Source organism: Diabrotica virgifera, chromosome 4 (genome assembly GCF_917563875.1).
Source record: "Diabrotica virgifera virgifera chromosome 4, PGI_DIABVI_V3a".
Classification (NCBI taxonomy): Eukaryota; Metazoa; Arthropoda; class Insecta; order Coleoptera; family Chrysomelidae; genus Diabrotica; species Diabrotica virgifera.
This window is the reverse complement of record NC_065446.1, coordinates 163,139,806-163,167,157: the sequence shown is the minus strand read 5'-3', so window position 1 is coordinate 163,167,157 and position 27,352 is coordinate 163,139,806. Positions and strand designations below refer to the sequence as shown.

Sequence of the window (27,352 nt, the reverse complement as noted above, 5' to 3'; positions counted from 1 at the left end):
TGAGGGTTACATTTTCTCCAACCTAATTTTTGATTGGAATTTTGCTATTTTTGGCAATTTTCACACGTATTATCGATAGTTTTTATTATAATAATATATGTTATGAGTACTTTAAGGATATGAAAATTGGTGTGGAGAAAGAGGACAAAAATAAAACGGTGATGGTTTGAAAATTATGATCCTATTGTTTATATCTTTGCCGTAAATTCCGGTCAACTTTGACCGGTTGTATCTCAGGAACTACTCATCATAATTAAACATTTTTTCTTTTAAAAGAAGCATCCTGCCGCTGTTTTTCGAATACCGTTTTTACAATTTAATTTATTTTAATATTTCCCGAGATATTATATTTGTTTATAAGCCAAAAAATTCTTTATAATTTTAAAATATTCCTGAGGCAGCTTAAATAGTCCAATTTCAATTCTGTAATTGACCTGTAATTACGTTTAAAAAATATTGTATGATATGCGTGTTAAAAAGTACATTTTTAAGGCACTCATGTGAATTGCAGAACTCGCTATCGCTCATTCTGAAAACTTTCACATGCGTGCCTGAAACGTGAACTTTTAACACTTATATCGTAAATAACTATTAAATATTGATACTATTTTTTAAATTAGCTAAATCTGTACGTTAGAATTGAAAGGGCGGTAGTTTATTTTTACAGTAAATGGAGATATGCAGCCAATAATACACTTAAAGGTGTTATCTTTCGAATGGTGGTTAATAGGTGGTTGTACAGGCAATATTACTAAAATTACAAGTCGGATGTCCACTGTGAAATTTGCCACCGGTCTTTTTTGCATGGCACACTGATTGTTAAAAAGACGGTAGTCCAATCTCTATGGACAACCGCCTGTCAGCTGTGTAAAAGTTGAGGTTATAAGCTAATGTTTTTGCATGGTTTATAGATAAAAGTAACTTTTTCTTTATCGAGATTAATGTGATAATAAATAACAACCAAAAATGTCTGAATCAAGAGCAAAGAAGATGGTTCTACTAAGTTCAATCTTCATTTCAAGCCCCCTAACATTGATACATGTGACACCTTTGACAGTTTTGAAAATAAGCGGAAAGAGGCAGATCCTAATGTTGAAGATATTTTAAACAAAAAAGCAGATCATTTGAATGACGCAGATAACAGATACAAGTTAAAAAGGCAGGATAAGATAAGATGCAAGCAGAATTTAAAAGAAGTCGTAGCAATGATGGATTTGCAAAAATGCCTCCCTGCACCTATGTTAGCTAATGGAAAATTGTTTTATTTAAAGCAGATATGGACATTTAATTTTACCGAGTATAATGATAGTACTGCCGAAGGTTCATGCTTCATGTGCGACGAGTCTATTGCAAAAAGGGGTGGCAACGAGATAGCTTCCGCTGTAATAATGTGGTTAAAAAATTTACCTTCTACAACAGAAGAGGTAACATTTTGGTCAGACAACTGCTCTGGTCAAAACCGAATTTTTTATTATTTTGTATGTAGGGCTGTCCATATCACCTCAGTAGTTAGAATTCATCATAAATATTTACTCAAGGGGCATACACACAACGAAGCAGACACATGCACTAATTGAGAGGAAGAGGAAAAGACTGCCTACTATGAATATTTCTGTACCTCATAAATGGGCCCAGTTTATAAGGACCTGCAGTTCGTTAAAACCACTTCAGATGAAAACAAGTGACTTTTTTAACTTGAGCAAAGAATCGACAAGCCCGTTTGTGAATAGGAAACGGAACACAGGCAATGAACCGTTTCTACCCTCTAAAATTGTGCACTTGAAAGTCGAAAGAGATCACCCTGGCATTATGTTTTATGAAACAACATTTTCCCAGGAAAATTTTAAATCTGTCACTTTTAAAAGGAAAATGAGAAGTTCTCTCGATGGTCTTCTACCAAAGACATTGGACCAAATAAATAATGAAAATTCAATTCTAATTGATAGTTCAAAATATAACCATCTAATAGAATTGCTAGAATGGGTACCTTCTATTTACCATTCCTACTATAAATCTTTAAAAACAACAAAAAATAAAGTTATCGTTAATGAAAACAATTCTTCATGTTCCGAAGATGATTAAATGCTTTTTCATTTAAGTTTTATATTATTTTTGTAATGTTAAGTTCTGATTATAACGTTCTTTTCCTAATAAAATCATACCAAAAGGGCGGTTGTCCTGTTTTTTATTGATATAGTACCACAGAACAAAAAAGGCTGTAGTCCTATATTATTTATTATTTCAATACAAAACAACTTAACGCCGATTATGTTACTGTAAAATAAAATACAAAGCATGCTTTACCACTTTCCTTTAAATCATAGAGCTGCAACATCATTTGATAATTTTAAAGGCATTTAAAATTATGGTGTACAAATTAAGAGCACTAATTTTGATCTACTGCAAAACAAACTGAAAGTGACTTCCGCCCTTTCAATTCTAACGTACAGAAATAAACTCATAAATTTTCTAATAAAATATCAACATATTGGGTTTTGTATTTAAAGTCATCAAGAAATTTGTAACTAATTTCCAAATTTCACCTTTTATTATTCATAATAGGCCCTTCATAATGTCCTTTTTTGAGTTAAGGTTGTTAAGTAACTTGTGAGAATATAAAAATATATAGGATGATTCATTAAATCTAAATATCATGACCTAAGCTATACTTGCGTGAACCATCCTGTATATTTAAATTTATATTTATAAAACATGATTTGAAATTAAAAGTTGACGTGTACTAGTATTTTTTATACTTTTCTAAAATAAGGACAAAAACAATTTTATTCCATACTTTGGACCACTCCAAACAAGTGGTTTCCATACTTTGTAAATTCAAAATTTCACCCCGTATTATTCATAATGATACACCCTTTATAATATTGTTAGTTTGTTGAAGTCAAGTAGTTAAGCAGCTTTTAAAAATTTAAAAATATACAGGGACAGGACAGGAAAATATATTTTTAATTTCATTAAAAATAAATTTTATGGTCTTTGCTAGACTTGCATGAATCACCCTGTACGTTTAAATGTTTGTTTAAAAAGGGCACATTTATATAAAAAAATTGACGTGTCTAAGTGTTTTAATTTTTTGAAACAAGGACAGAAATAATTTTATTCCATAAGTGTCTTTCACACTGTATGTACCGGGTGTCCCAATAAGAATGGCTGTCGGCCATATCTCAGGAACCGCTTATAGTACAGTTTTGAGAAAAAAATATTTATAACAAAAGTTACCTTGGGAAAAGCCTGGAAATTATTTTCATAATTGTAGGTCTACCGCTAGAGGGCGTAATCGAATATCAAAAATTAAAAAATCAAAATTTTACAAAATTTACCTAATGAAAGGGCACTAGAAATCCAATCATCGTATTGTTCATAAAATTCTGCGCATATTTGATTTCACAAGTCTATCTTTGCAAATAAGAGGTGGGGGTGAGTGGGAACCTTTTTATGAAAAAATGGTTGTAAGACCGGTTTTGCTAAATCCAATTTTGCATACTTGGTCTTGTCGAAAACAGCTCTTTTTCATCAATGTAAGAGTCTTATTTTCGAAATAAGTAATATGCCAGCTATTAGGCGTTATTTAATTATTTTTGGAAATCTAGTTTTCTTTGGAGAATATTAAATACAAGTATGCATTTTTAATCCGGTATTACAAAATTAGACCAAATTAGCAACATAATACCGAAAGCGCATGTCGATACTTTTTTCTATCTCGAGATATCTTAAGAAACGTGTAAATTTTAAACAACTGTTAATGTAACCGGTAAACGAAGTTAGGGAAAAGTAGTGTGCTAAGAAAAAACAAAGAAACATTTTTTAGATGAAAACGTATATAATTAATTAAAACAACAAGACAAACAATACTATAAAATATAACAAAGAAATAAAAGTAACTACATACTTACTAAGTGACGACATAAATGTTCAAATGTTTGCCCATCTTTTTCGATGCAAGTATTTACTCTTTTAAGAGTAGATTGAACAGCAGTCTCAATTTCTGCTTTCGCAATGCGTTGAATGGCGTTTTGTATTCTCTAGATTCTAGATCATGTTTTCTCGAGTACTGGTCCAAGCGGTAAAAACAAAGTCTTTAATCCGTCCCCATAAATAAAAGTCTAAAACAGTCAAATATGTTGCTGTTTAATCTACTCTTGAAAGAGTAAATGCTTGCATCGTAAATGATGAGCAACAATTTGAACATTTAGGCAGTCACTAAGACTAAGTAAGTAGTTGCTTTTATTTCCTTGTTATATTTTATAGTGTTGTTAGTCTTATTGTTGTTTTAATTAATTATATACGTTTACATCTGAAAAATAATTATTTGTTTTTTCCATAGCACACTACTTTTCCTTAACCTCGTTTACCGGTGACTGTAAACAGTTATGTTTAAAATTTGCACATTTCTGAAGATACGTTGAGATAGAAAAAAGGTATCCACATGCGGTTTTCGGTATTATGTTGCTAATTTGGTCTAATTTTGTAATACGGGATTAAAAATGCATACTTGTATTTAATATTTTCCAAGGAAAACTAGATTTCTGAAAATAATTAAATACCGTCTCCTAGCTTGCATATTACTTATTAGGCTATTTTGAAAATATGACACTTACATTGAAAAAAAAGAGCTGTTTTCAACAAGACCAAGTATGAAAAATTCGATTTAGCAGAACCAAACTTACAACCATTTTTTCATAAGAAGGTTCCCACTCACGCCCACCTCTTATTGCAAAAGTAGACTTAAACTTGTGAAATCAAATATGCGCAGCATTTTATGAAGAATACAAGATTGGATTTCCAGTGCCCTTTCATTAGGTAAATTTTGTAAAATTTTGATTTTTTAACTTTTGATATTCAATTACGCCCTCTAGCGATGGACCTACAATTATGAAAATTATTTCTAGGCTTTTCCCGAGGCAACTTCTGTTATAAATATTTTTTTCTCAAAGCTGTACTATAAACGGTTCCTGAGATATGGCCGAGAGCCATTCTTATTGGGACACCCGGTACATAGTAAATGTTCTAATTTCTGATTTAATTAGTCTACCAGGAATCAGATTCGTTGGATTTTTACCTAGATAAATTGACGTGATGTGAATGAATATTGTAGATTCACCATGTCTATCCATTTGTCGTCCGTTTGCTTTGTAAATTGTAGCAGTCTCGAATTTAGCTTGTAATCAGAATTTGATTTCCAGACCCGTGTTGAGCTGCCCCCCCCCCCACTTAAAAAAATCAAAAAACAAATAGCCCTGATTTATGAGCTATTTATGAGCTTTCATATTCAGCAAACTAAAAATTTTGAGCTCGTTCCACTGAGCAGGAATTTAATACTTTAGTGGGGGGGGGGGGGCTGAGTCAGCCCCCCCACTACTTAAAAATAGGAATATTGAATCGGTTTTTGCGGCAGAATTACGAGCTATTTATGAGCTCTTAAAATTATATAGTTTCGATTTTTGAGCTCATCCCCTTCACCCCCAAACAACCCTTTAATTGATTTAACTTAAGAGATAAATGCTGAGAAAACTTAAAATATATCGTATTGCGGATATAATTCCTATAGCTTATATACTCTATAAATAAACTATTAAATCACGTGCATTTCGATTATTGAGCTACAACTCCTTCGCAAGAAAACCACCCTAACTTCCCGGCTTAAGAGAAAGTTGTACTTAAATGCATTAAATTAATTATTTGGCGACTACATATCATTTAGTAATTTATAAGCTTCCAAATTACGCGCATTTAGATCAGTAAATTGCAATTTATTTTGTATAGTGCAGTCACTGAAGGTAAAAATCAACGATTACCTTCAATATCGGTGAACCTTCATCGATTTTCACGAAAATTGGTCAGTAGTTAGAGGATACGTCAAGAAACAAAGGTGACATGGTACCACCTTGCGCCTTTACCCTGAAGGTGGATACCGCCCCTTCTCGGGGGTGAAAATTATTTTATAAAAAATAACTGCACAAATCAATAAAAGAACAAATTAAAAGCAAAATTTATTATATAAAGTTATTAAAATAAGTCAATACTTTTTAAGATTTTAATTATTCGTGACCAAAAATGCATGTTTTGAAGCGGTTTTTCGTAAATCACTGAAAAACTGCTAAGTTTTTACAAAAAAATTAATAGTAGTTTAATTTGTATAGCTTATATTCTAAGAATAAACTCTTAAATCACGCGCCTTTCGAATATAGAGCTACAACCCCTTCGCAAGAAAACCATCCCATATTCCCGGCTTAAGAGAGAGTTGTACTTAAAATAATTTAAATTAATTATTTGGCGACTACATATCGTTTAATAATTTATGAGCTCGCAAAATATACGCATTTCAATTATTGAATTGCCATTTTCTTTCTATAGTGCAGTCACTGAAGGTAAAAATCAACTATGACCTTCGATTTCGGTAAATCTTCATTCATTTTCACGAATTGACAATAACAACTTGCGGTTTTAGCCTGGGGTATATGTCACCCCTTCTCGGGGTGAAAATTACTTTATTAAAAATAACCCCACAAATTGAGAGAGGGACAAATTGTAAGCAAAATGTGTTATAATGTTATTAATAAATCAATACTTTTTGAGTTATTAAAGATCAAATATTTTAATTTTTGTGAAAGAAAATGCATGCTTTAAAGCGATTTTTCTTAAATAACTCAAAAACTGTAAGTTTTTACAAAAAAGTTTTCATCACTAAAATTGAAGCTAATAAAAAATATAATAAATTGCTTACTTGAAAAACCCTTTAATGTTAATTTAAAGTAAGTTATTGGTAATTAAATGTATATTTTTTTCTGTGACTGTTCAAATCTAAGGATTCAAGCTTAAATAACGGGAAAGAGATGCATTTTATAACACTTAGGTACTAACTACTTGTCAAAGTACTTAGAAATACCTATCAAAAATGAGCTCCAGAAAAAGTTGATAGTATCAAAATCCGCTCACCAATTTTCGTGAAAATGAATGGAGATTTACCGAAATTGAAGGTCATAGTTGATTCAGTGACTGCACTATAAAAAGAAACTGGCAATTCAATAATTGAGATGCGTATATTTTGCGAGCTCATAAATTATTAAACGATATCGCCATTATTAAACCGATATTAAACATCGCCGATATTAAACAGATAGTCGCCAAATAATTAATTTAAATTATTTTAAGTACAACTCTCTCTTAAGCCGGGAATATGGGGTGGTTTTTTTGCGAAGGGGTTGTAGCTCAATAATCGAAAGGCGCGTGATTTAAGAGTTTATTCTTAGAATATAAGCTATACGAATTAAACTACTATTAACTTTTTTGTAAAAACTTACAGTTTTTCAGTGATTTACGAAAAACCGCTTCAAAACATGCATTTTTTTCACGAATAATTAAAATTTTTGATCTTTAATAACTTAAAAAGTATTGACTTATTTTAATAACTTTATATAACAAATTTTGCTTATAATTTGTTCTTTTATAGATTTGTGCAGCTATTTTTTATAAAATAATTTTCACCCCCGAGAAGAGGCGGTATCCACCCTCAGGGTAAAGGCGCAAGGTCACCTTTGTTTCTTAAGGTGTCCTCTAACCACTGACCAATTTTCGTGAAAATCGATGAAGGTTCACCGAAATTGAAGGTAATCGTTGATTTTTACCTTCAGTGACTGCACTATACAAAATAAATTGCAATTTACTGATCTAAATGCCCGTAATTTGGAAGCTTATAAATTATTAAATGATATTTATGTAGTCGCCAAATAATTAATTTAATGCATTTAAGTACAACTTTCTCTTAAGCCGGGAAGATAGGGTAGTTTTCTTGCGAAGGGGTTGTAGCTCAATAATCGAAATGCACGTAATTTAATAGTTTATTCTTAGAGTATATAAGCTATAGGAATTATATCCGTAATACGATATATTTTAAGTTTTCTCAGCATTTTTCTCTTAAGTTAAATTAATTAAAGGGTTGTTTGGGGGTGAAGGGGATGAGCTCAAAATTCTAAACTGTATAATTTTAAGAGCTCATAAATAGCTCGTAATTCTGCCGCAAAAACCGATTCAATATTCCTATTTTTAAGTAGTGGGGGGGCTGACGCAGCCCCCCCACTAAAGTATTAAATTCCTGTTCAGTGGAACGAGCTCAAAATTTTTAGTTTGCGGAATATGAAAGCTCATTAATAGCTCATAAATCAGGGCTATTTGGTTTTTAATTTTTGCAAGTGGGGGGTTGGGGCCAGCTCAACACGGGTGTTTTCCAGATTAAGAAATCGTAGTTCTCCGGTTCGATAGATTTCTTTTTTAGTACATTCTTTCACGGTTTTTGCTGTAAATTTTAAAGAACCGCTTGGATTGACATGAAATTTGGCATAGGCATAGCTAACATGTCAAAGAAAAAAGTGATATCGTGACCATGTGTGCTTTTGACCTGGGGGTGAGTTTCACCCCATCTCGGGGGTGAAAAATAAATGTCCAAATAAGTCCCGAAATGGATAGACCGACTAATTTTAAGCAACTTTTGTTCTACAGAGTTTTTTCACCAAATCAATACTTTTCGAGTTATTTGCAATTGAATATGTTCATTTTTCAACAAAATATCCAAGTTTTTAGACGGTTTTTTGCAAATAACTCAAAACGTAAGCATTTTGTCGAAAAAAATATTCTTAGCAAAACTATAGCCTATAAGAAAGTGAAAAAAATGGTGTGTATTGTTATGATCTGCTTTCTATTACTTTTATTTTAATTGAGTATTTATTTAATTAATTATTGAATTGACGCAAATCATACATAAACAATTAATAAAAATTCTCAGGGTGCCTTTTTGTCATAAAAATTAACTAAAATTATCTTATCCTTTCTCGTGGCTTCAGTATGTCTTAGTTGATCCTTATCGGGATAAAATATGAAAAGTAAGTAAATAGAAAAATCATAAATAAGCACATACAAATACCTTTATTATCAAAAGCAATGCTCCGAAAATCCATCAATTAAATCCTGTGGGCATAATTGTCCAAATGAAACTTTTACCATATAATTAATTTAATTTAAACAAATATTTATCGCTTTGTTCCTGATAACATTTACAAAATAAGCTAAACAAACAAAAGGTATTTACAAAACTACTTATACTTCCTATTAAATTATTGAAAGGTTGGAACCTTAATTCATATGCTTTTACGCAAATATTTTAACTTTTGATTATAAAGAACATCTATCACATAAGTTATTGACTGACGTTTTTGATTCACACACAATGATGTCTCCTCTTGACCCAAACAGCTCTCCCTTGTTGATTATTATAGGCTACCAATCAAAGCCCTCTCCGTTCTCAGCATCAATCCAGCAGCATACCAGCAACTATTTCTCCAAAACACAAGCCAGGCCACTTTTAACCAGTACTCGTTCAATAAACTCCAAAACTCTCTCCTCTCTTTCTCTCAATAATAATCTCCTGAGATCCAAGTATCTTTTTTACTTGGTGTCACACATAATTTTAATAACGATAAATCTTGTAACTTACTCTCTTAGACTTTACAAAATCAAAGAAGTATTTCTTCATGATTTGATTTGTCTCTCGTTCCACTTTCCAGCTACTCTCCACTAAGAAACAAAACCACTAGTACTTGCTTCTGAACTCTCCGCGAAAACTTTTCGACTGCCCTTCTCGGATGCCCGCCACACAATGATCTTTCTTTTCCAAAACTGTCTCAAAATTCAAACTTCCCTTTCCCCATTCCAAATTGCCAAGCCAATCAGAAACATTTCTCTTTCCACATTCCTTTTTTCATTCGAAAAACCAGGCATTCTTTCAAAAAATACTTCTACTCATCCTAATCACTTTCCGGAAATTATACAAATACTCTTGTGCTTAAAACAAACAGACTTAAAATTCCAAATCTCTACCTTTATTTTTCTAAAAACTAATAATTACAACTACCTGTGGATTTTACTTTCCCGTAACAAACAATCTTTTTAAATTATAATCCGAAATAAATTGTCATTTCACTTCACTGTATTTACAAATGTCTTTAAGTCTTCAGGGAAAAACTCATTAAGGAGAAACGCACTGCGTAAAAGCTACCTTCTACTAAATAGTTACAAATCAATATTCAGGGTCTATCAAATTTATGTGCCCACGTTATAATTAAAAATTTAAATTTTTACTCTATCTTTGATTGATAAAGTGATACATAATAATATATTAGGTCTCTATACCTAGCAAGAGCAGAGTTATAGATAATGAAAAATAGGTTCATATTCGAAAAATTTCAAATAGAATAATTAGCCCAGTAAATGAACGGGAAATACGGCGATACCGTGTAATTTTCAGGGGCAACTCCGAATTGCATGAAAATTTCGATTTAGGTTCTACTTACCTTCCACTTCAAAGTTGAAATTGTGCCGTTGGTTGCTTTTACTTGGGGGGTGACAGTCACCCCTTATCGGAGGTGAAAAAACATACGTTCAAGATAGGACCGGAAATGGATAAATTTACTGATTTTAAGCAACTTTTGTTCTATAGAGTTTTTTATGTAAGTCAATAATTTTCGAGTTATTTGCGATTGAAAATGTTTATTTTTCGACAAAAAAACTACGTTTTCAGACGGTTTTTCGCAAATAACTCAAAAAGTAAATATTTGATCGAAAAAAATATCCTTAGCAAAAGTGTAGCTTATAAAAAACCGAAAAAAATGGTGTATCAGTAAAGTCCATCGATCGAGTAAAAACAAAGTTGTAGCTCATGGAAAACACGTTTTTATTCGTCTAATTCCAAATCGAATATTAAAGGTGAAATCACCGAAAAATTAAGCACTTTTCGGGAAAAACGCAGTCAAAATTTTTTAAAGTGTTTATAAAAGGCTTTATTTTAATTGTTTATACAAATTTCTACCATTAAAAATAAGCGAGTTACGCTAAAAATAAAGTTGGTCCTCTTTTTTTGGTAAAAAAATTATGAAAATCTCCCCGTGTTTAGCTTCCAAATAAAATTAATCGCTACCGCTTTACAAACAATTTACTTACTTATCTATTTTTTATATGGCCTGTCGGTCTCACCGGTTTAAAGTGCTTATTTTTGAAAGGGTTATAGGTGAACAAGCTTGAACGGGTCACTAATCACGAGTGTATGCAAATTTTGAACAGCCATACCTTAACCAATTTTTGTCTTACGGACAAACAAACTGAAACAAGCATATTAACAATACCAAAACCTACATTTTCTTACTCGTTAAGATTTTTCTTATCACTAATACTTTTAAGTTATTTTGAAAAAAGGAAATTTTTCAAAAATTTTTAGAAAATTTTTTTTTACATAAAACCAATTTTTTTTAAAAATAAGTATCTCAAACCAATAAAACTTACAGATCATATGAACAATCCACATAGAGTTAAAATAAATGGTAAAGCTGTAACGATTAATTTTATTTAGGGTGCTAAATAGAGGCAGGTTTTCACGATTTTTTTACCAAAAAAATGGGCCAACTTATTTTTTTCAGTGTAACTCGTTTATTTTTGATGCTAGAAACTTTTGTAAAAAACAAATATAAAACTTTTTTAGATACTTTAAAAATGTTAATAAGATTTTCCGAAAAGTGCTTGATTTTTCGGTGATTTCGAGTTGAATTATTCGATTTGGAATTAGACGAATAAAAACGAATTTTTCATGAGCTACAACTTTGCATTTACTCAATTTATAGACTTTACTGATACATAATTTTTTTCTATTTTTTATAAGCTACACTTTTACTGGGAATATTTTTTTCGATAAAATATTTACTTTTTGAGTTATTTGGGAAAAACGGTCTGAAAACGTAGTTTTTTTGTCGAAAAATCAACATTTTAAATCGCGAATAATTCGAAAAGTATTGATTTACGTAAAAAACTTTATAGAACGAAAGTTGCTTATAATATGTCAATTTATCCATTTCCGGGGTTATTTTAAACAAGCATTTTTCACCCCCCGAGAAGGGGTGACTGTCACCCCCCAAGTAAAAGCAACCAACGGCACAATTTCAACTTTGAAGTGGAGGTTAAGTAGAACCTAAATCCAAATTTTCATGCAATTCGGAGTTTCCCCTGAAAATTACACTCCAAAACGGTCATTTATTGGGCTAAATTCGTATTCCAATAATGGTCATAATGTGAAATATCCAAATAATGAAGCATTCTTGGGTAAAACACATTACAACTTTCTTAAATTGTTTTAAAAAATCTTTTTCTACAACCGTGTTAAAAATGCAATTTTTAGCACTCCATACGAGCGTTAAAAATGCTACTTTAAGGCACTAGTGCTTTAAAATATTTTTAAGGCACTGCAGTTCGTATTGACCGTATAGGCAATTTTGATGTAATGTCAGCAGTGCAAAAATGGAATGTCAGTCAAGCTCAAGTAAAAGTTTTTGTAGATATTGTCCTGTAATTATGTTTGTAGAAAAATTATTATATGATATGCGTGTCAAAAAGTACATTTTTAAGGCACTCATGTGAATTGCAGAATAAGCGATAGCGAGTGCTTAAAAACTTTCACATGCGTGCCTTAAACGTGTACTTTTAACACTTATATCATAAACAACTATTATTTCTGTTTTTATAAAAAAAAATTTTTAGCATCAACTATAAGCAAGTTGCGCTCAAAATAAAGTTGGTCCCTTTTGTCTTGGAAAAAAATTCAGGAGGATCACCCCCCAATTAGTAATTTAAATGAAATTAATCGTTGCCGCTTCACAGGTTACTTTACTTATGTTGTTTTTATATGATCTGTAAGTTTCATCGATTTAAAGTGCTTATTTTTGAAAAAATGTGGTTTTAAAGTAAAATTTTTAAAATTTAATTTTGAAAAAAATAATTTTTTTCAAAATAACTTAAAAATTGTTAAAGATACCAAAAATCTTAAACAATAAAAACTCCGCTTTACTTTTCTAAATATTTTCTGCATTTTTTTGTTTTTCTCATCATCATCATCATCATTTGGCTCTACAACTCTATGTGAGTCTTGGCCGCGTTTACTATTTCCCTCCATTGTTGTCGGTCCTGAGCAGCTATTTCCCATTGCTGTACTCCCATTTTGCGTAGATCGCTGGCTACTGCGTCCTTCCATCTCTTTCTTGGGCGACCAACTGACCTTTTTCCATCGGGCCTTTCCCAGAATGTGGCGTTTAGAAGTCTTTCGTCACTTGATCTTAGTACGTGACCCGCCCATCGTATTCTGTTTGATTTAATGTAGCGTACTATGTTTTCATCTCCGTATATTGTCTGGAGTTCATCATTGTGTCTTCTTCTCCATTCTCCTGTTGTCTCTTCTCTGCAAGGCCCATAGATAGTCCGCAGTATCTTTCTTTCAAGTACCAGTAATTTTGTTGTTTCCCGCTGATTCAGAGTCCAGGTTTCGCTTCCATACGTTATTGTGGGACGAATTATTGTCTTATATACTCTTATTTTTGCTGGTCTTGAGAGTATTTTTGATTTAAGTAGGGTCCTTAACGAGTAATATGCCCTGTTTCCTGCAATAATCCTGGCTGCCACGTCCTTTTCATAGTTATTTTCAGATGTTATGATCGCTCCCAAGTACTTAAATTCTTTGACGACTTCAAAATTGTATTCATTAATTGTTACGTTTTGTCTAACCCTTGGTCTTGGGTTCTTCGTAACCACCATGTACTTGGTCTTGTCCTCGTTGACCTTAAGACCAACTTCCTTGGCTCCGTTCTCGAATAGGGTGAAAACTTCTTTTGCATCTCTGGTGGATTGTGCAATTGTGTCCACGTCATCCGCAAAGGCTAATAGTATTTTTGATCCTTGGGCGGCAAATCCGTTTGTCAGTTGTGGCTGAGCTTTCCTTACTGCATGTTCCAGTGCGAAGTTAAACAGCAGGGGGGCGAGAGGATCTCCTTGTCTAAGTCCGGTGTCAATGAGGAATTCCTCCGACGTGTTGCTGCCAACTCTGATTCGTGCGGAAGCGTTCTCCGTGCTCACCTTTGCTAATCGTACCAGTTTTCCAGGTACTCCCATTTCTACCATAGTCTCCCACAATGCTTCTCTGCTAACAGAATCGTAAGCTTGCTTGAAATCCACGAAGATTTGGTGTACATCGCGGTTGAATTCCCAGTTTTTTTCCAACACCTGGCGTAAGACGAAGATCTGGTCTATAGTCGACCTTCCCGGTCTGAATCCGCTTTGGTAGTCGCCTATTATTTCCTCTGCGTATGGAGTTAATCTTCTAAACAGTATTATGGATATAATCTTGTATGTTGTATTAATTAACGATATTCCTCTATAGTTCCGACATATTTGTTTGTCTCCCTTCTTGTTTTGTTTTTCTGCAAGACAAAAATTGGTTAAGATTCGGTGTTTCTAAATTTGCATACACTCGTGATAAGTGACTCGTTCAAGCCCATTTAACTACAGCTCTTTCAAAAATAAGGACTTTGAACCGATGAAACTTACAGATCATAGGACCAATACACACGCAAGTAAAAAACTTGTGAAGTGGTAACAATTAAGTTCAATTGCAATGCTAATTAGGGGGTGATTTTCCCGATTTCTTACCAAAAAAAAAGAGACCAACTTTATTTTGAGAGTAAATTGCTCACTTTTTAGGCTAAAAATTTTTTTTAAAAAACAAAAATATGCATTTTTTAAACACTATAAAAAAGTTGAATTAGATTTCTCCAAAAAAGTGCTTCGTTCTTTTGGTTATGGCACGTTATAATATACAATATGGAATTTGACGAATATGAACCTACTTTTCATTAGCTATAACTCTGCTTCTACTATTAGGTATAGTGACCTAATATTTACACCATGTTTTTCACTTTTCTACGTGCTATATTTTTGGTAAGAATTTTTTTTTCGACTAAATATTTACTTTTTGAATTATTTTCGAAAAACCGTCTGAAAACGTGGTTATTTTGTAGAAAAATTAACATATTCACTCGGAAATAACTCGAAAAGTATTAACTTGGTGAAAAAACTTTATAGAACAAAAGTTGCTTAGGATTAGTCATTTTATCCATTTCCGTACATATTTCGAACATATATTTTTCACCCACAAGAGGGGGTGAAAGTCACCCTTAGGACAAAAGCACACATCGGCGCAATATCACTTTTTTTCTTTGACTTGTTAGCTATGTCTATGCCAAATTTCATGTCAATCCCAGCGGTTCTTTAAAATTTAGAGGTTTTGCAATATTTTACCTTTGCCGAACGTACTATTTGTTTAATATCAAAAACATACTTAACGTACTTTAATCTATTTTAGTTACCAGAGGAACTGGATCGTCCGTTTTGTAAAGACTTCTTTACTTCCATGTATGATAAACGTACAGAAACAATGTCAAAATTAATGAACACATATGATTCGTTTACACCCATTCTGATAAAACTCGAAACCATGGTGTTAAATACAAATACTGGACGTTCACCGGTCATGGAACCATATTATAGTTATTGGGAAGAGAAGTTGTACAAATGTTTGATATCCATGACGATAAGAAATCTGGATAGTTTTAACGTAAAATTAGAAACCAAGGAGGTAAGTATATATTCATTAATTTGTACAACGTATTTGATTTTGTAAAAAAAGTAATATACCCGGCAACTAACTTGATAACCTATAGAGTGAGGATCGCACTAATAACCAGCACAATATCGCAAAAGATGGAAAACATAATATATTGTGAAAATAAAAAGAGTGAAATTAGTAGAAGTGGAAATTATCGATATAAACGTATAAATTAACCTTTATTACATAGTTTCCCACCTTTAGACGTCTGTGACAGGAGTATTTTATAAAATTCTTCTGCCATAGTGACAGTTGTCATACTCGTCCGATACGTTTGAAAATAATAACTGTCATAATTTCCCCCCATAACTTTGAAAATATCGACCGTACGATAATTGTAAATTTTGTAAAAATTGTAATGAAAAAAATTATAGAAAATCACATTTTCAACAATTTTAGTTCCCGTACTTTTTGTCGAGAAGTTGAAAATGGCGGAGATATTGAGAGTAGATAGACAACCTGCGTTCTGGCGCATCCCCTAAATCGCAACCCTTAAATATTAATAAATGCCAAACGGCTTAACGTAGGATGACGTGTGACGTATCGTTGGAAAGGGGATGAAAAGGGGGGTTGAACGCAGTATGTGGCGTGCGCATCGGAATATGCCAAAAGGGCATTACGTCATATCTTCTTTTCTATTGGTCCGATTTTGACGTAAGAGGGCTCGTCGGAACGGGGAGGGGGTAACGAATAAGTTGAGACAAAAAACAAAGATGGCGGCAGTGCCAAAAGGGCATTACGTCATATCTTCTTTTCTATTGGTCCGATTTTGACGTAAGAGGGCTCGTCGGAACGGGGAGGGGGTAACGAATAAGTTGAGACAAAAAACAAAGATGGCGGCAGTGCCAAAACGGCATTACAGCATATCTTTGTTGCTATTGGTCCGATTTTGACGTATGGGGTGTCAAATAAAAGCGGTGGTGACACAGAAGCCAACTGTCAATTCTTCTTCTTCTTTTCGTTTGTCAATTCTTCTTCTTTTCCGTATAGTGCCTAACAGAACGTGACATTCGACATCTTTGTTGTCATTGGTCCGATTTTGACGTATGGGGTGTCAAATGAAAGCGGCGGAGACACAGAAGCCAACTGTCAATTCTTCTTCTTTTCCGTATAGTGCCTAAGAGAACGTGACATTTGACGTATGACGTGACATTTGGCGTAGGACGTGACATGAACGACGTGACATTTGACGCAGAACGTGACATTTGACGTAGGACGTGAATGACGTGAAATTCGACGCAGAACGTGACATTTGACGTAGATATGTGACATTCGACGTAGGACGTGAATGACGTGAAATTCGACGCAGAACGTGAATGACGTGACGTGAATGACGTGACATGTGACGTAGGACGTAAATGACGTGACGTGAATGACGTGAAGTTCGAAGCAGAACGTGACATTTGAACGTGAATGACGTGACATTCGACTTGCTATCCTCTGCTGCGCTCTGCTACCGTCTGCTAATCTCTATTACCTTCTGCTCCGCTCTGCTACACTCTGCTGACCCCTTATACCGCTCTGTGATCGTCTGTGCCTTCTGTTAGCTTGTCTCTGATGACGTCTGTACGTCTCTGGTACCCTCTGCTAGCCTCTGTTATCCTCTGTGACCCTCTGCTACCCTCTGCTGCGCTCTGCTACCCTCTGCTGACCTCTGATAACCTCTGTTACACTCTCTAAAGTCAAAAAAATAAAAGACAACATTTTATTAATATTATTTATTAACAATTATCCAAATCATTTACAACTTTATTGCTATAATACCATACATATTCATTCAAAGCTTGACTTTGTATCAGACAAACAAACAAAGTATCTGGAAAAATTCCACAAAACGCAGTTAAAGCGTGAAGTCGACTATATAAACTGTTACTCTTATGACAATTTTGCTGAATAAAGTATACAACATTTCTATAATACGAAAAAAACTGTAAATTGTCCAATAACGACACTCGTTGAGACACTAAATCAATGTTTGCTCTCAGGATCTGGCTTACATCATCTTCACATAAATAATATTCGATTCCATGTTTCTCGATAGTCAGGAACTTTACATTTTCCATTACCAATTGTCTTAGTTTGCAGAAATCACCACACTCAAATTCGATTGGATCATACTCATCGGAACAGGTGGGCAAAGGTGGTATGAAAAATTCTTCCATAATTTGTATAAACATCTCAATTAGGGTAGTCCACTCGAATGTGTTTAAACTGATTCTTGCACATTCACCATGTTGGTACAGAATAATGGATGGAGAAAACTGTCGAGCTGGAGATAGACCAATTTTTATGTGAAAACATCCTATTGGATAGGTAGTTTCCAATAGATAATATGGCTCATCTTTGGCAGCTTCTTCATATTTTTCCAGTACTCGATCTAATTCAGCGTCGTAGATAATTGTCTCTTCACTTTCGTATCCGCTATCTTGAGAAGCCATATTACTGCTGTTGCAACTGAATACACAAGTCGGTTGGAGAAACTCAAACTGAATGTGACGGATGGTTGCTGAGAGAATTTATACTTTTTCAATCCCCCACTCTTTGCGTGTAATTGTCAGCATTTTCTAAAAAATGTATGTCTACGCGGCGTATCGAAATATAGATCCTTAAACTACATCTGAACTAGTAATCCAACTGTTGTGTTTGCTATCCAATCCTAACCATTTAACATACATTTTATTGCCTTTTCGTCTAAGTACTTTTTCAACCAAGTAAATGTCGGGATTTTTTGTTTTCTGTAATTCTTCTTCGTAAAACCCGCCGCTAATCAGTGTACCTTGCATGTTTTCGAGCAAATACGTTATAGGATTCGTTATCTTAACTTGTACAATTCTAAATAATTCTGTAGTCCAATTGGGCGTGTAGGCCTTTTCAAAGAAATGTTTTGCCTTTGATATACGTACAATGTCGCCAACTTTAAATCTTCGTGGACCAGCAATCTTTAAATGACTATAACTTTTGTTTAAAATGGCTTTTTCGTTGGATTTGTTGACATGAGATGGCTTGTATCCTGTTTTACTGTGCTTTGTATTGTTGTATTCCTCAGTGACTGTAGGTAGTGCATCTAGCCATTTGTATGATCCATGTAAACTGAAATACTTGTACAACTTTGCTTTCAACGTTCTAATAACTCTTTCACAAATGGCAGCCTTCTTAACCGTGTAGGTGCTGTAATGATTAATTTCGTGTTTTTTCATTAAATTTTGAAATTTTCTGTTGTAAAATTCGGTTCCCTGATCAGATTGCAGGTTTTGCGGAACTCGTTGAGTATGGGCGAGAATATCCGAAAATGCCCGAGTAATTTCCTCACCTGTTTTGTTCTTTAGAGGGCGTGTCCAAACAAATTTTGAAAAACAAGCAGTGCCAAAAGGGCATTACGTCATATCTTCTTTTCTAAGAATATATATTTATAAGGTAGGTTAAAACGTTAAAATTTCATTATTTATAAACGTAATAACAATATTGATGACATTTTAGAAGGCCAGGTACAGGCTGAAGTGTTGCCAAATTTATTATAAATTATTTAAATTCTTACGATACATTATATAAGTGATTCTAATTCACATAATCCCAGCTGACCTCTAAGGACGATAGTTAATTCAGTATTGATGGCAATTAAAATAGGTAAATAAATGCACAAGAAATGTCGTTAAAGAAGGAAACTGTATATGTGAATCATTTCCAATAACAAAGTAGTTTAAACAAGGATGTTGTCTGCCTCCGACTTTATTCAAAATATATTCAATCATAGCTAGAGCATTGGAGGAAACAATTATCCGGAATGGGAATAGACAGAGGCGGTGGTAAATATCTAGCAACCTTGTTTTTCGCAGATGATCAGGTAGTCGTAGCGAATGATGAAGAAGACAGACTACATGTTTAGAAAAATACATAAAGAATATGAAAAATGAGACCTCAATATGAATATGTCAAAGACAGAGTATCTTTATGATAGGAGATAATTAAGAAGATCCAGATGTAGAAATTAGAACCACAAAAACATGTAAAGAATATAAATATGTCGGATCTCTAATATGTAAAGAAGGCACTACCAAAAGAGACATCGAAAACAGAACGCAGCAGGGCAAAGAAAAAGCGGTAAATATTCTAAGCTCTCTACTATGGTCTAAAGGTATTATAAGACAAAAAAAAATGTTTGACATAAATAAGCGGCATCAATATCTTTATGATAGGGGATTAAGAGGATGATGAAGAAGTTCCAGATGTAGAAATTAGAACAACAAAAACATGTAAAGAATATAAATATCTCGGATCTCTAATATGTAAAGAAGGCACTACCAAAAGAGACATCGAAAACAGAACGCAGCAGGACAAAAAAAAGCGGTAAATATTCTAAGCTCTCCTGTATGGTCTAAAGATATAAGAAAATGAAATTGACAATCTAGCGTACCGTGGTAGAGATATTATGATTTATGGGGCAGAAGTGTGGCAAATCACGAAAAAAGATAGAAAAAAGGAAGGAAGTAGTAGAAATGGATTATCTAAAGAAATTAGAACCACAAAAACATGTAAAGAATATAAATATCCCGGATCTCTAATATCTAAAGAAGGCACTGTCACAAGAGACATCGAAAACAGAACGCAGCAGGGCAAAAAAAAAGGTGGTAAATATTCTAAGATCTCCTGTATGGTAGAACCTATTATGATTTATGGGACAGAAGTGTGGAAAATCACGAAAAAAGATAGAAAAAAGGAAGGAAGTAGTAGAAATGGATTATCTAAGAAGAGCGTGTGGTATATCAAAATATATATATATATATATATATATATATATATATATATATATATATATATATATATATATATATATATATATATATATATATATATATATATATATATATATATATATATATATATATATATATATCACATCAGGAATGAAGATATTAGAAGGAGGCAAATATTACTACTAATAATAAAACACTTATTAATTTGAACACATTTTATTATGTATTTAAAAAACTACTTACGTAAAAACAAGCAACTCTTTCATGTTTATGTGAACAAAAAGTACATAGATACGTAAACAGCATTTATCTCTATTTTAGGGGAACAAAATTATATTCTACACAAAAAAAAAATAAGACTATTTTAGCGAAACAATACAGCATCCTACATAAAAAAAAATCAGTTAATACTATTAGTGGTACAAAAAGACATCCTACATGAAAAACAAGTAGCACTATTTAGTGATACAAAACTACATATTACGTAAAATAAAAGTAACTTTATATAAGTGAACAAAACTACCTACGTAAAAGCATTTTAACATTTCAATAGAAACCAAGATAACAGATGATCACAAAAGAAAGACGTAATCAGAAGCAGACACATAGCTAGAGCTGTTTACCGTCCAAACGTTGCATCACGTTTGGTCGCTGTTGTACACATATTTCACGAACCATCTAAAAACAAATTATACGTACAACACAACCGTATAATATGATTTTTACATTAAATATGTAAGGACGTAAAATATCTGAACCACACGCACGCACGCACGCACACACACACACACACACACACACACACACACACACACACACACACACACACACACACACTCACACACACACACACACACACACACACACACACACACACACTGAACTAAGAATGCCTAAAGACTGTAACGAATAGAAAGGCGTGCTGAAGCGGCCAGAGAATGTAGAAAACGAACCGAGTAAAAAAAAAAGAAAAAAGCCTCAGATGTGCTACATAAAAACCCTTATGCGTTGGAAAATTTCAGATCGGCATATGCAACATTCCTCTAATTCGTTACTGCAGGATATGCAGACAGCTAGATGTCTGCAGGGTAAAAATAAAACATTCATTTCATCATCCAGACATACCTTGCACACAATTCTACCATCAATTTTTTTGGGGGGCAAATCCATATCTAGCATTACACATACGTCTGTATGTATCACCCTTTGATATACACCCGAATAGAAATAGCCGTTTTCGGCAGCTTTTTTCTCCTCTACCAATCTCTTAGACACGACCGGACCAGGCCGTAATGCAAGCGTTTGTAACCGCACGTTGGGTAAAAATATGTGTTGTTTCGTCACATACCGTAACGTCTCTCCTGTAAAATAGAAACCAGCTCTAGCATATGTCTCTGCTTCTGAACCTCCCCAGTTCTTAAATGTTTGGAGACGACCCTCGTAAGTACTTAAATGGTAAAATTCTTTAAATGCTTTTACATACGTGCAAGTTGGCTTATGGGCTTCCATTGGTTTGCTGCTACTTGGCCAGTTATGCAACCGTGTGTTGCAAAAACAACACAAGACCACGTCACTATTCCCTGTGTAACGGAATCCCGCAAGGCAAAATTCCAGAGGTTGAATAGGTAACGCGGCAGGCCATGTTGCATATGTTGCTAATCGCAGTGAAAACGATGGGAAGGATAGCATTGGTGGTACGTCTGCCATGTTATACTAAAAACAAAAGAAAAAAAAATCATAAAATATGTAGAAGAGAAAGAAGAATAACTGCTTATAAATGTGTTAAAAGTATGCGTATTGCACAAACAATAACATCAATGGAGTGCCTAAATGAAGTGTTCTAAATAACGTCTACATAAAGTGTAAAACTATTCTGTAGATACTAATAAAAAAGTGGTTATAAAAATGTCTAAAGAAGTCTTCGCCCATTCCAACGGAAATAGAACAAGCCTGCTGTGTTACACACAAGATAATAGAAACGTAATACTGACCTAAAATACCATTTTAAAAGAAGCAGACGTGGATAACAAAAACCTCAGAATAATTTCAGGCATCTACTGAAATCAGACCAGCATATATGAAAATTAACGGAGAAGAAACAGATCACATAAAAATTTCTAAATAACGTCTACATAAAGTGTGAAACTATTCTGTAGATACTAATAAAAAAGTGGTTATAAAAATGTCTAAAGAAGTCTTCGCCCATTTCAACGGAAATATAACAAGCCTGCTATGTTACACATAAGATAATAGAAACGTAATACTAAACTAAAATACCATTTTAAAAGAAGCAGACGTGGATGACAAAAACCTCAGAATAATTTCAGACATCTACTGAATTAACGGAGAAGAAACAGATCACATAAAAATACTATGTGGAGTTAGACAGGGATGTATCCTATCCCGTTGATATTTACTATGTACTCAGAGAGAATTTTTAACGAGGCTCTATACGGAGTAGACGAAAACATCCTTCTAAATGGAGAAAGGGTAAACAATATTAGATATGCCGACGACACCATGGTGACAGCAGATAGTTTAGAGAGACTTCAGAGGCTAATGGACAGAATCAACGAGTACAGTCAGTGTAAAACTATTCTGTAGATACTAATAAAAAAAAAGTGGTTATAAAAATGGTATACAAGCGAATACGGGGAAGACGGCCAACGCTACGGACTGACGGTCTCAAAAGAATGGTGATATAGCGGATAAGAGAGGAACAAAACAGAAATAGATGGAAATGTGTGAACAAAATTGTATAAAATTATGATTTTTTCAAAAATTACCAAGATACAATTTTGATTTTGATCAGAATTGATTACGGAAATATCTACTTGTAATAATCTTAAATAATTTTGTGGGTGGCTTTCATATGGGGTTAAAGTCGCTTGTACATTACCGTGGTATATTAATGTATGTTTTTTGCAGCGAAAATAAATAATAAAAAAAATACAAATGTTAGTTATTGATGTGCGTGTGTGTGTGTGTGTGTGTGTGTAGAAAAAGCTATTAGTTATTGGCTTTGTAGAAAATCTTTACGATTCTTGCTGGTATTGACCGATTGGTTTGGCTAACTGATTAGATTTCTGCAGGCGTTTTCCAACAAGATAATTGCTACATAAATAGGAGAAAAGAATTAAGCTAACTAGAGAACTGCTTTATATGTTAGATTGATACAAATGTTACATACAAATTTAAAGGAGAGATGTTTGATAAGAATAGATATTACTAGATACAAAAGAAGTGTGGCAAACGTATCATAAAATGGATAACGTATGGCAAAGGTATACAAAAAAAAATAATGAAAATGTACAGATGTCGCCAAACCAATAATTATTACATCAATATATTAAGCAATGGGGGTACTTACCAATTATTTTTTTGCCTCGATTTTTACACAGCACTCCTTTCAGCAGCAACAACAGCAACACTAGCAGCTGTTTTCCAACAAGATAATTGCTACAAAAATAGGAGAAAATAATTAAGCTAACTACAGAACTGCTTTATATGTTAGATTGATACAACTGTTACATACAAATTTAAAGGAGAGATGTTTGATAAGAATAGATATTACTGGATACAAAAGAAGTGTGGTAAACGTATCATAAAATGGACACCGTATGGCAAAGGTATACAAAAAATAATGAAAATGTACAGATGTCGCCAAACCAATAATTATTACATCAATATATTAAGCAATGGGGTACTTACCAATTTTTTTTTGCCTCGAATTTTACACAGCACTCTTTTCAGCAGCAACAACAGCAACACTAGATACTAGTAATAGTGAAGGCAGCACAGTATGGGACTTTTTAGCAGGCTACTCATCCTTTTATACACAATAAATCTGCTGAATATAAAGCTTTGTTTTACTGCATCAGGAAATTTGATAAAATATTGCAACACGTTTGCTGAATTTGTACACTTATTACTACACATGCTTATTTGCCACGGATGTCCCGTGTGTGGTTCTAGCTGAGTAGACGATGAAAACGGGTGCATACATATATCAGTAATAAGATTTTATTTCCCCTAACAACATTCCTTTTGAACATTTAGCTTTTCCATAGTAAGAAAATAATGTACAACAACTATCGCCGAAATACTTTGTTCCCTTAAATTTATTTAATTGTGTGGAAAGGGAGCTGTATAGATTGTTTATCCATACATAGTGGTATCTAATCGAAACTTGCACATCATATAGGTAAAAAATGGGGGTTACTATACTTTCGACTACCGTGTTTCAACTACCATTCCAAGGTCACAAGCTAACGTAGGTAAGCATGCGCTAATATTTTAAATTGGTGTTCATGGTTAGGAGAGGAAAGAAAAAACAAAACTTTCTGATCTAAATAATATATTTTTAATAAAGAAATAAAGACTTAACATTATTTTTAATATAAATACAAAGTTCTAAACACAAAATACAGCTCGTTCTTTATTTTTACTCGGCGTTGTTCTGATTTTGTCTAGTTTTAGTTTAATCCTATAATGTAGACTTATGTGTAAATCGTTTATTTCTTTCTCCAACCAGTAGTTGGATACATATAAATCACTTGAATTTTCTAACGACAAAATGTATCTTATTTTATTTCTAAATTTAATTTCTCTTATTCCTCTTATAATATGCTCCGTTCCCTCCTCCAGTTCCTCCAACCGTCGACACTGTGCAATTTTTATTTTGGCGTCAATCTCTTCCATTGTAACCTTTTTGAGATTGTTTATATCGTCCTGGTTATAACTGTCTTCTACAGCAAAATTCTGCCAAACCGGTGTATAAAATTTTAGATTTTCGATCTTTGCAAATGAATTTCCATTAAATGTACATAGTCCGTTTCAGGGCCGTCTTAGGCATACACTGCGCCGGGGTGCAGGACTCATCTTTGCGCCCCCTTTTTTCAGAAGATTATATAGGTTATAGGTTGGCTGAAACTAAAACGAATTATGTTCGCTTTCTTTATTTATATGTTAAAAAAACATGGTTTCATTATTCAAAAAATATCAATCTTATAACACTACCACTACACTATATCAAAGTCAACATTTCTAGCTTTTAAGTTAGCAAATGTTTTTATTATTTCGGTGATATCTATTTTTACTTGCTTTTCTTCTCTATTAAAGCCTATTAAAGGTTTGTTAATCTGTCTTGGCCCATTGTTGAGCGCAGATAATTTTTGATCAATAATTTAAGTATAGAAAAAGACCTTCTCCTTTAGTTATTTTCGATATCTCGAATTTCCTAAACCTGTTGTCCGATTTAAGTAATTTTTTTTATATGTTATAGCCTTATTCTTTAACAATATCGCAGTAATAATATTGTTGCTAGACATGTAAATTGTCATTGTATACCGGGTGTACCAATCAAACTGTGATTTTTTCTCAAAGTTCTCGAAACCCTGTGGAATATTCTAGCATCTACACAATACTGAAATTAGAAACCAACTACAGCCTTAGATTTTCTTAACATTCTGTTTTTTAATTCATTCGCTTATGTTGGATAACAAAAAAGTTAGGGACTTTAACAACTAGCCATGTTCTTTATCAATACAGGGTGTTTCTAAAGAAGTGTGACAAACTTTAAGGGATAATTCTGCATGAAAAAATAATGACCGTTTGCTTTATAAACATATGTCCGATGTCCGAAAATGCTTCGTTTCCGAGATACGGGATGTTGAATTTTTTCTGCTAAACTAACGGTTTATTTATTGCTCTACAACCGGTTGAGATATAGAAATTAAAGTTGGTAGATTTTAAGAGTCAGTTATTGCGCTTTTTTTAACATACAATGCACGCCAATGGTGAATATAAAATTTTTAATTTTATGTAAAAAAATGCACAATAACTACCTCTTAAAACCTACCAAATTTCATTTGCATATCGCAACCGTATTTAAAGAAATAAATAAAGCATCAGTTTGTAAGAACAAATTCAACATCCCGTATCTCGAAAACGAAGCATTTGCGGACATATGTTCATAAAGCAAACGGTCATTATTTTTTCATGCAGAATTACCCCCTTGTCGCACTTATTTAGAAACAACCTATATTGATGAAGAACATGGCTAGTTGTTAAAGTTCTTAACTTTTTTATTATCCAAAACCGGAGGCTAGAGTTGGTTTTAATTTCAGTATTTTATAAAGGCTAGAATATTCCACAGGGTGTTGTGAATATTGAGGAAAAAACACTGTTTGATTGGTACACCAGGTATACAATGACAATTTACCTGTCTAGCAGCAATATTATTACAGCGATATTGATAAAGAAGGAGGGCGCGGCCATAGGGCACGCTGGTTTGTAGTTGGTTTATAGTCCGTGTGCAAATAATCCTTCGTATTTAAACGGGTCTGTCCAAAGTGCACCAGCGAGCTGTTATTAGGATTATTCGCAAACGGATTCGGCTTTCTGACTCGGAATCCAGCGTGCACTATAGACGCGCCCTAAGGCTATAATATATTAAAAAAATCACTCAAATCCATCAACAGGTTTAGGAAATTCGAGACATCAAAATTACCCATTTTTTGGGGTGCCCGTTTTCTCTGGCGCGCAGTGTATTTTCTTATTATTACAGATTCTACCGCCAGATTTAAAAAATACCGACTATACATGTAATGCGGCGCTTTTACATAATATCGTCGCCTTAATACTATAACTTGATAACTCGAAATTAGTAGTTTTGAGATAAACGAGTTTAAAGATTTTAAAGATATTTGTGCTGCTACCATGATGTTGGTAAATACGGAATTCACTCTGCAACTCTAAAATACTGTTCCTTAACTTTTTGACAACTGATCTATTTAGGAATATGGTGTAAATTTGTTTTCCAATATGGAAAAAAACATGAAAAATTAAAGTTATCAACTTTTAGCACTACCATAATGTTAACATTTGGTAATGTCGCATGTTGTGCTAAGTCGCATATAAGTGAACTTTTTAACACAACTGATATTTTAAAGATTATTTTGTTGAAAATTAGCCCTCTGTCATGAGGGTTGCCAGATCTGCTAACAATTCTCGAATTCTTGCATTAAAATGAACCGAATAAACAGATAGCAATTAT

At 33.3% G+C, this 27,352-nt stretch overlaps 1 protein-coding gene across 1 annotated transcript in view; it reads left to right on the top strand.

The window, feature by feature from the left end:
- The window catches only part of LOC114336768 (dynein axonemal heavy chain 10), an 863,661-nt gene that overhangs the window by 221,075 nt on the left and 615,234 nt on the right, over positions 1 to 27,352 (top strand). The window contains exon 19 of the mRNA XM_050648469.1: positions 15,242 to 15,514. Coding sequence (XP_050504426.1) covers positions 15,242 to 15,514 — 273 coding nt within the window. The remainder of the gene's footprint in view (positions 1 to 15,241; positions 15,515 to 27,352) is intronic.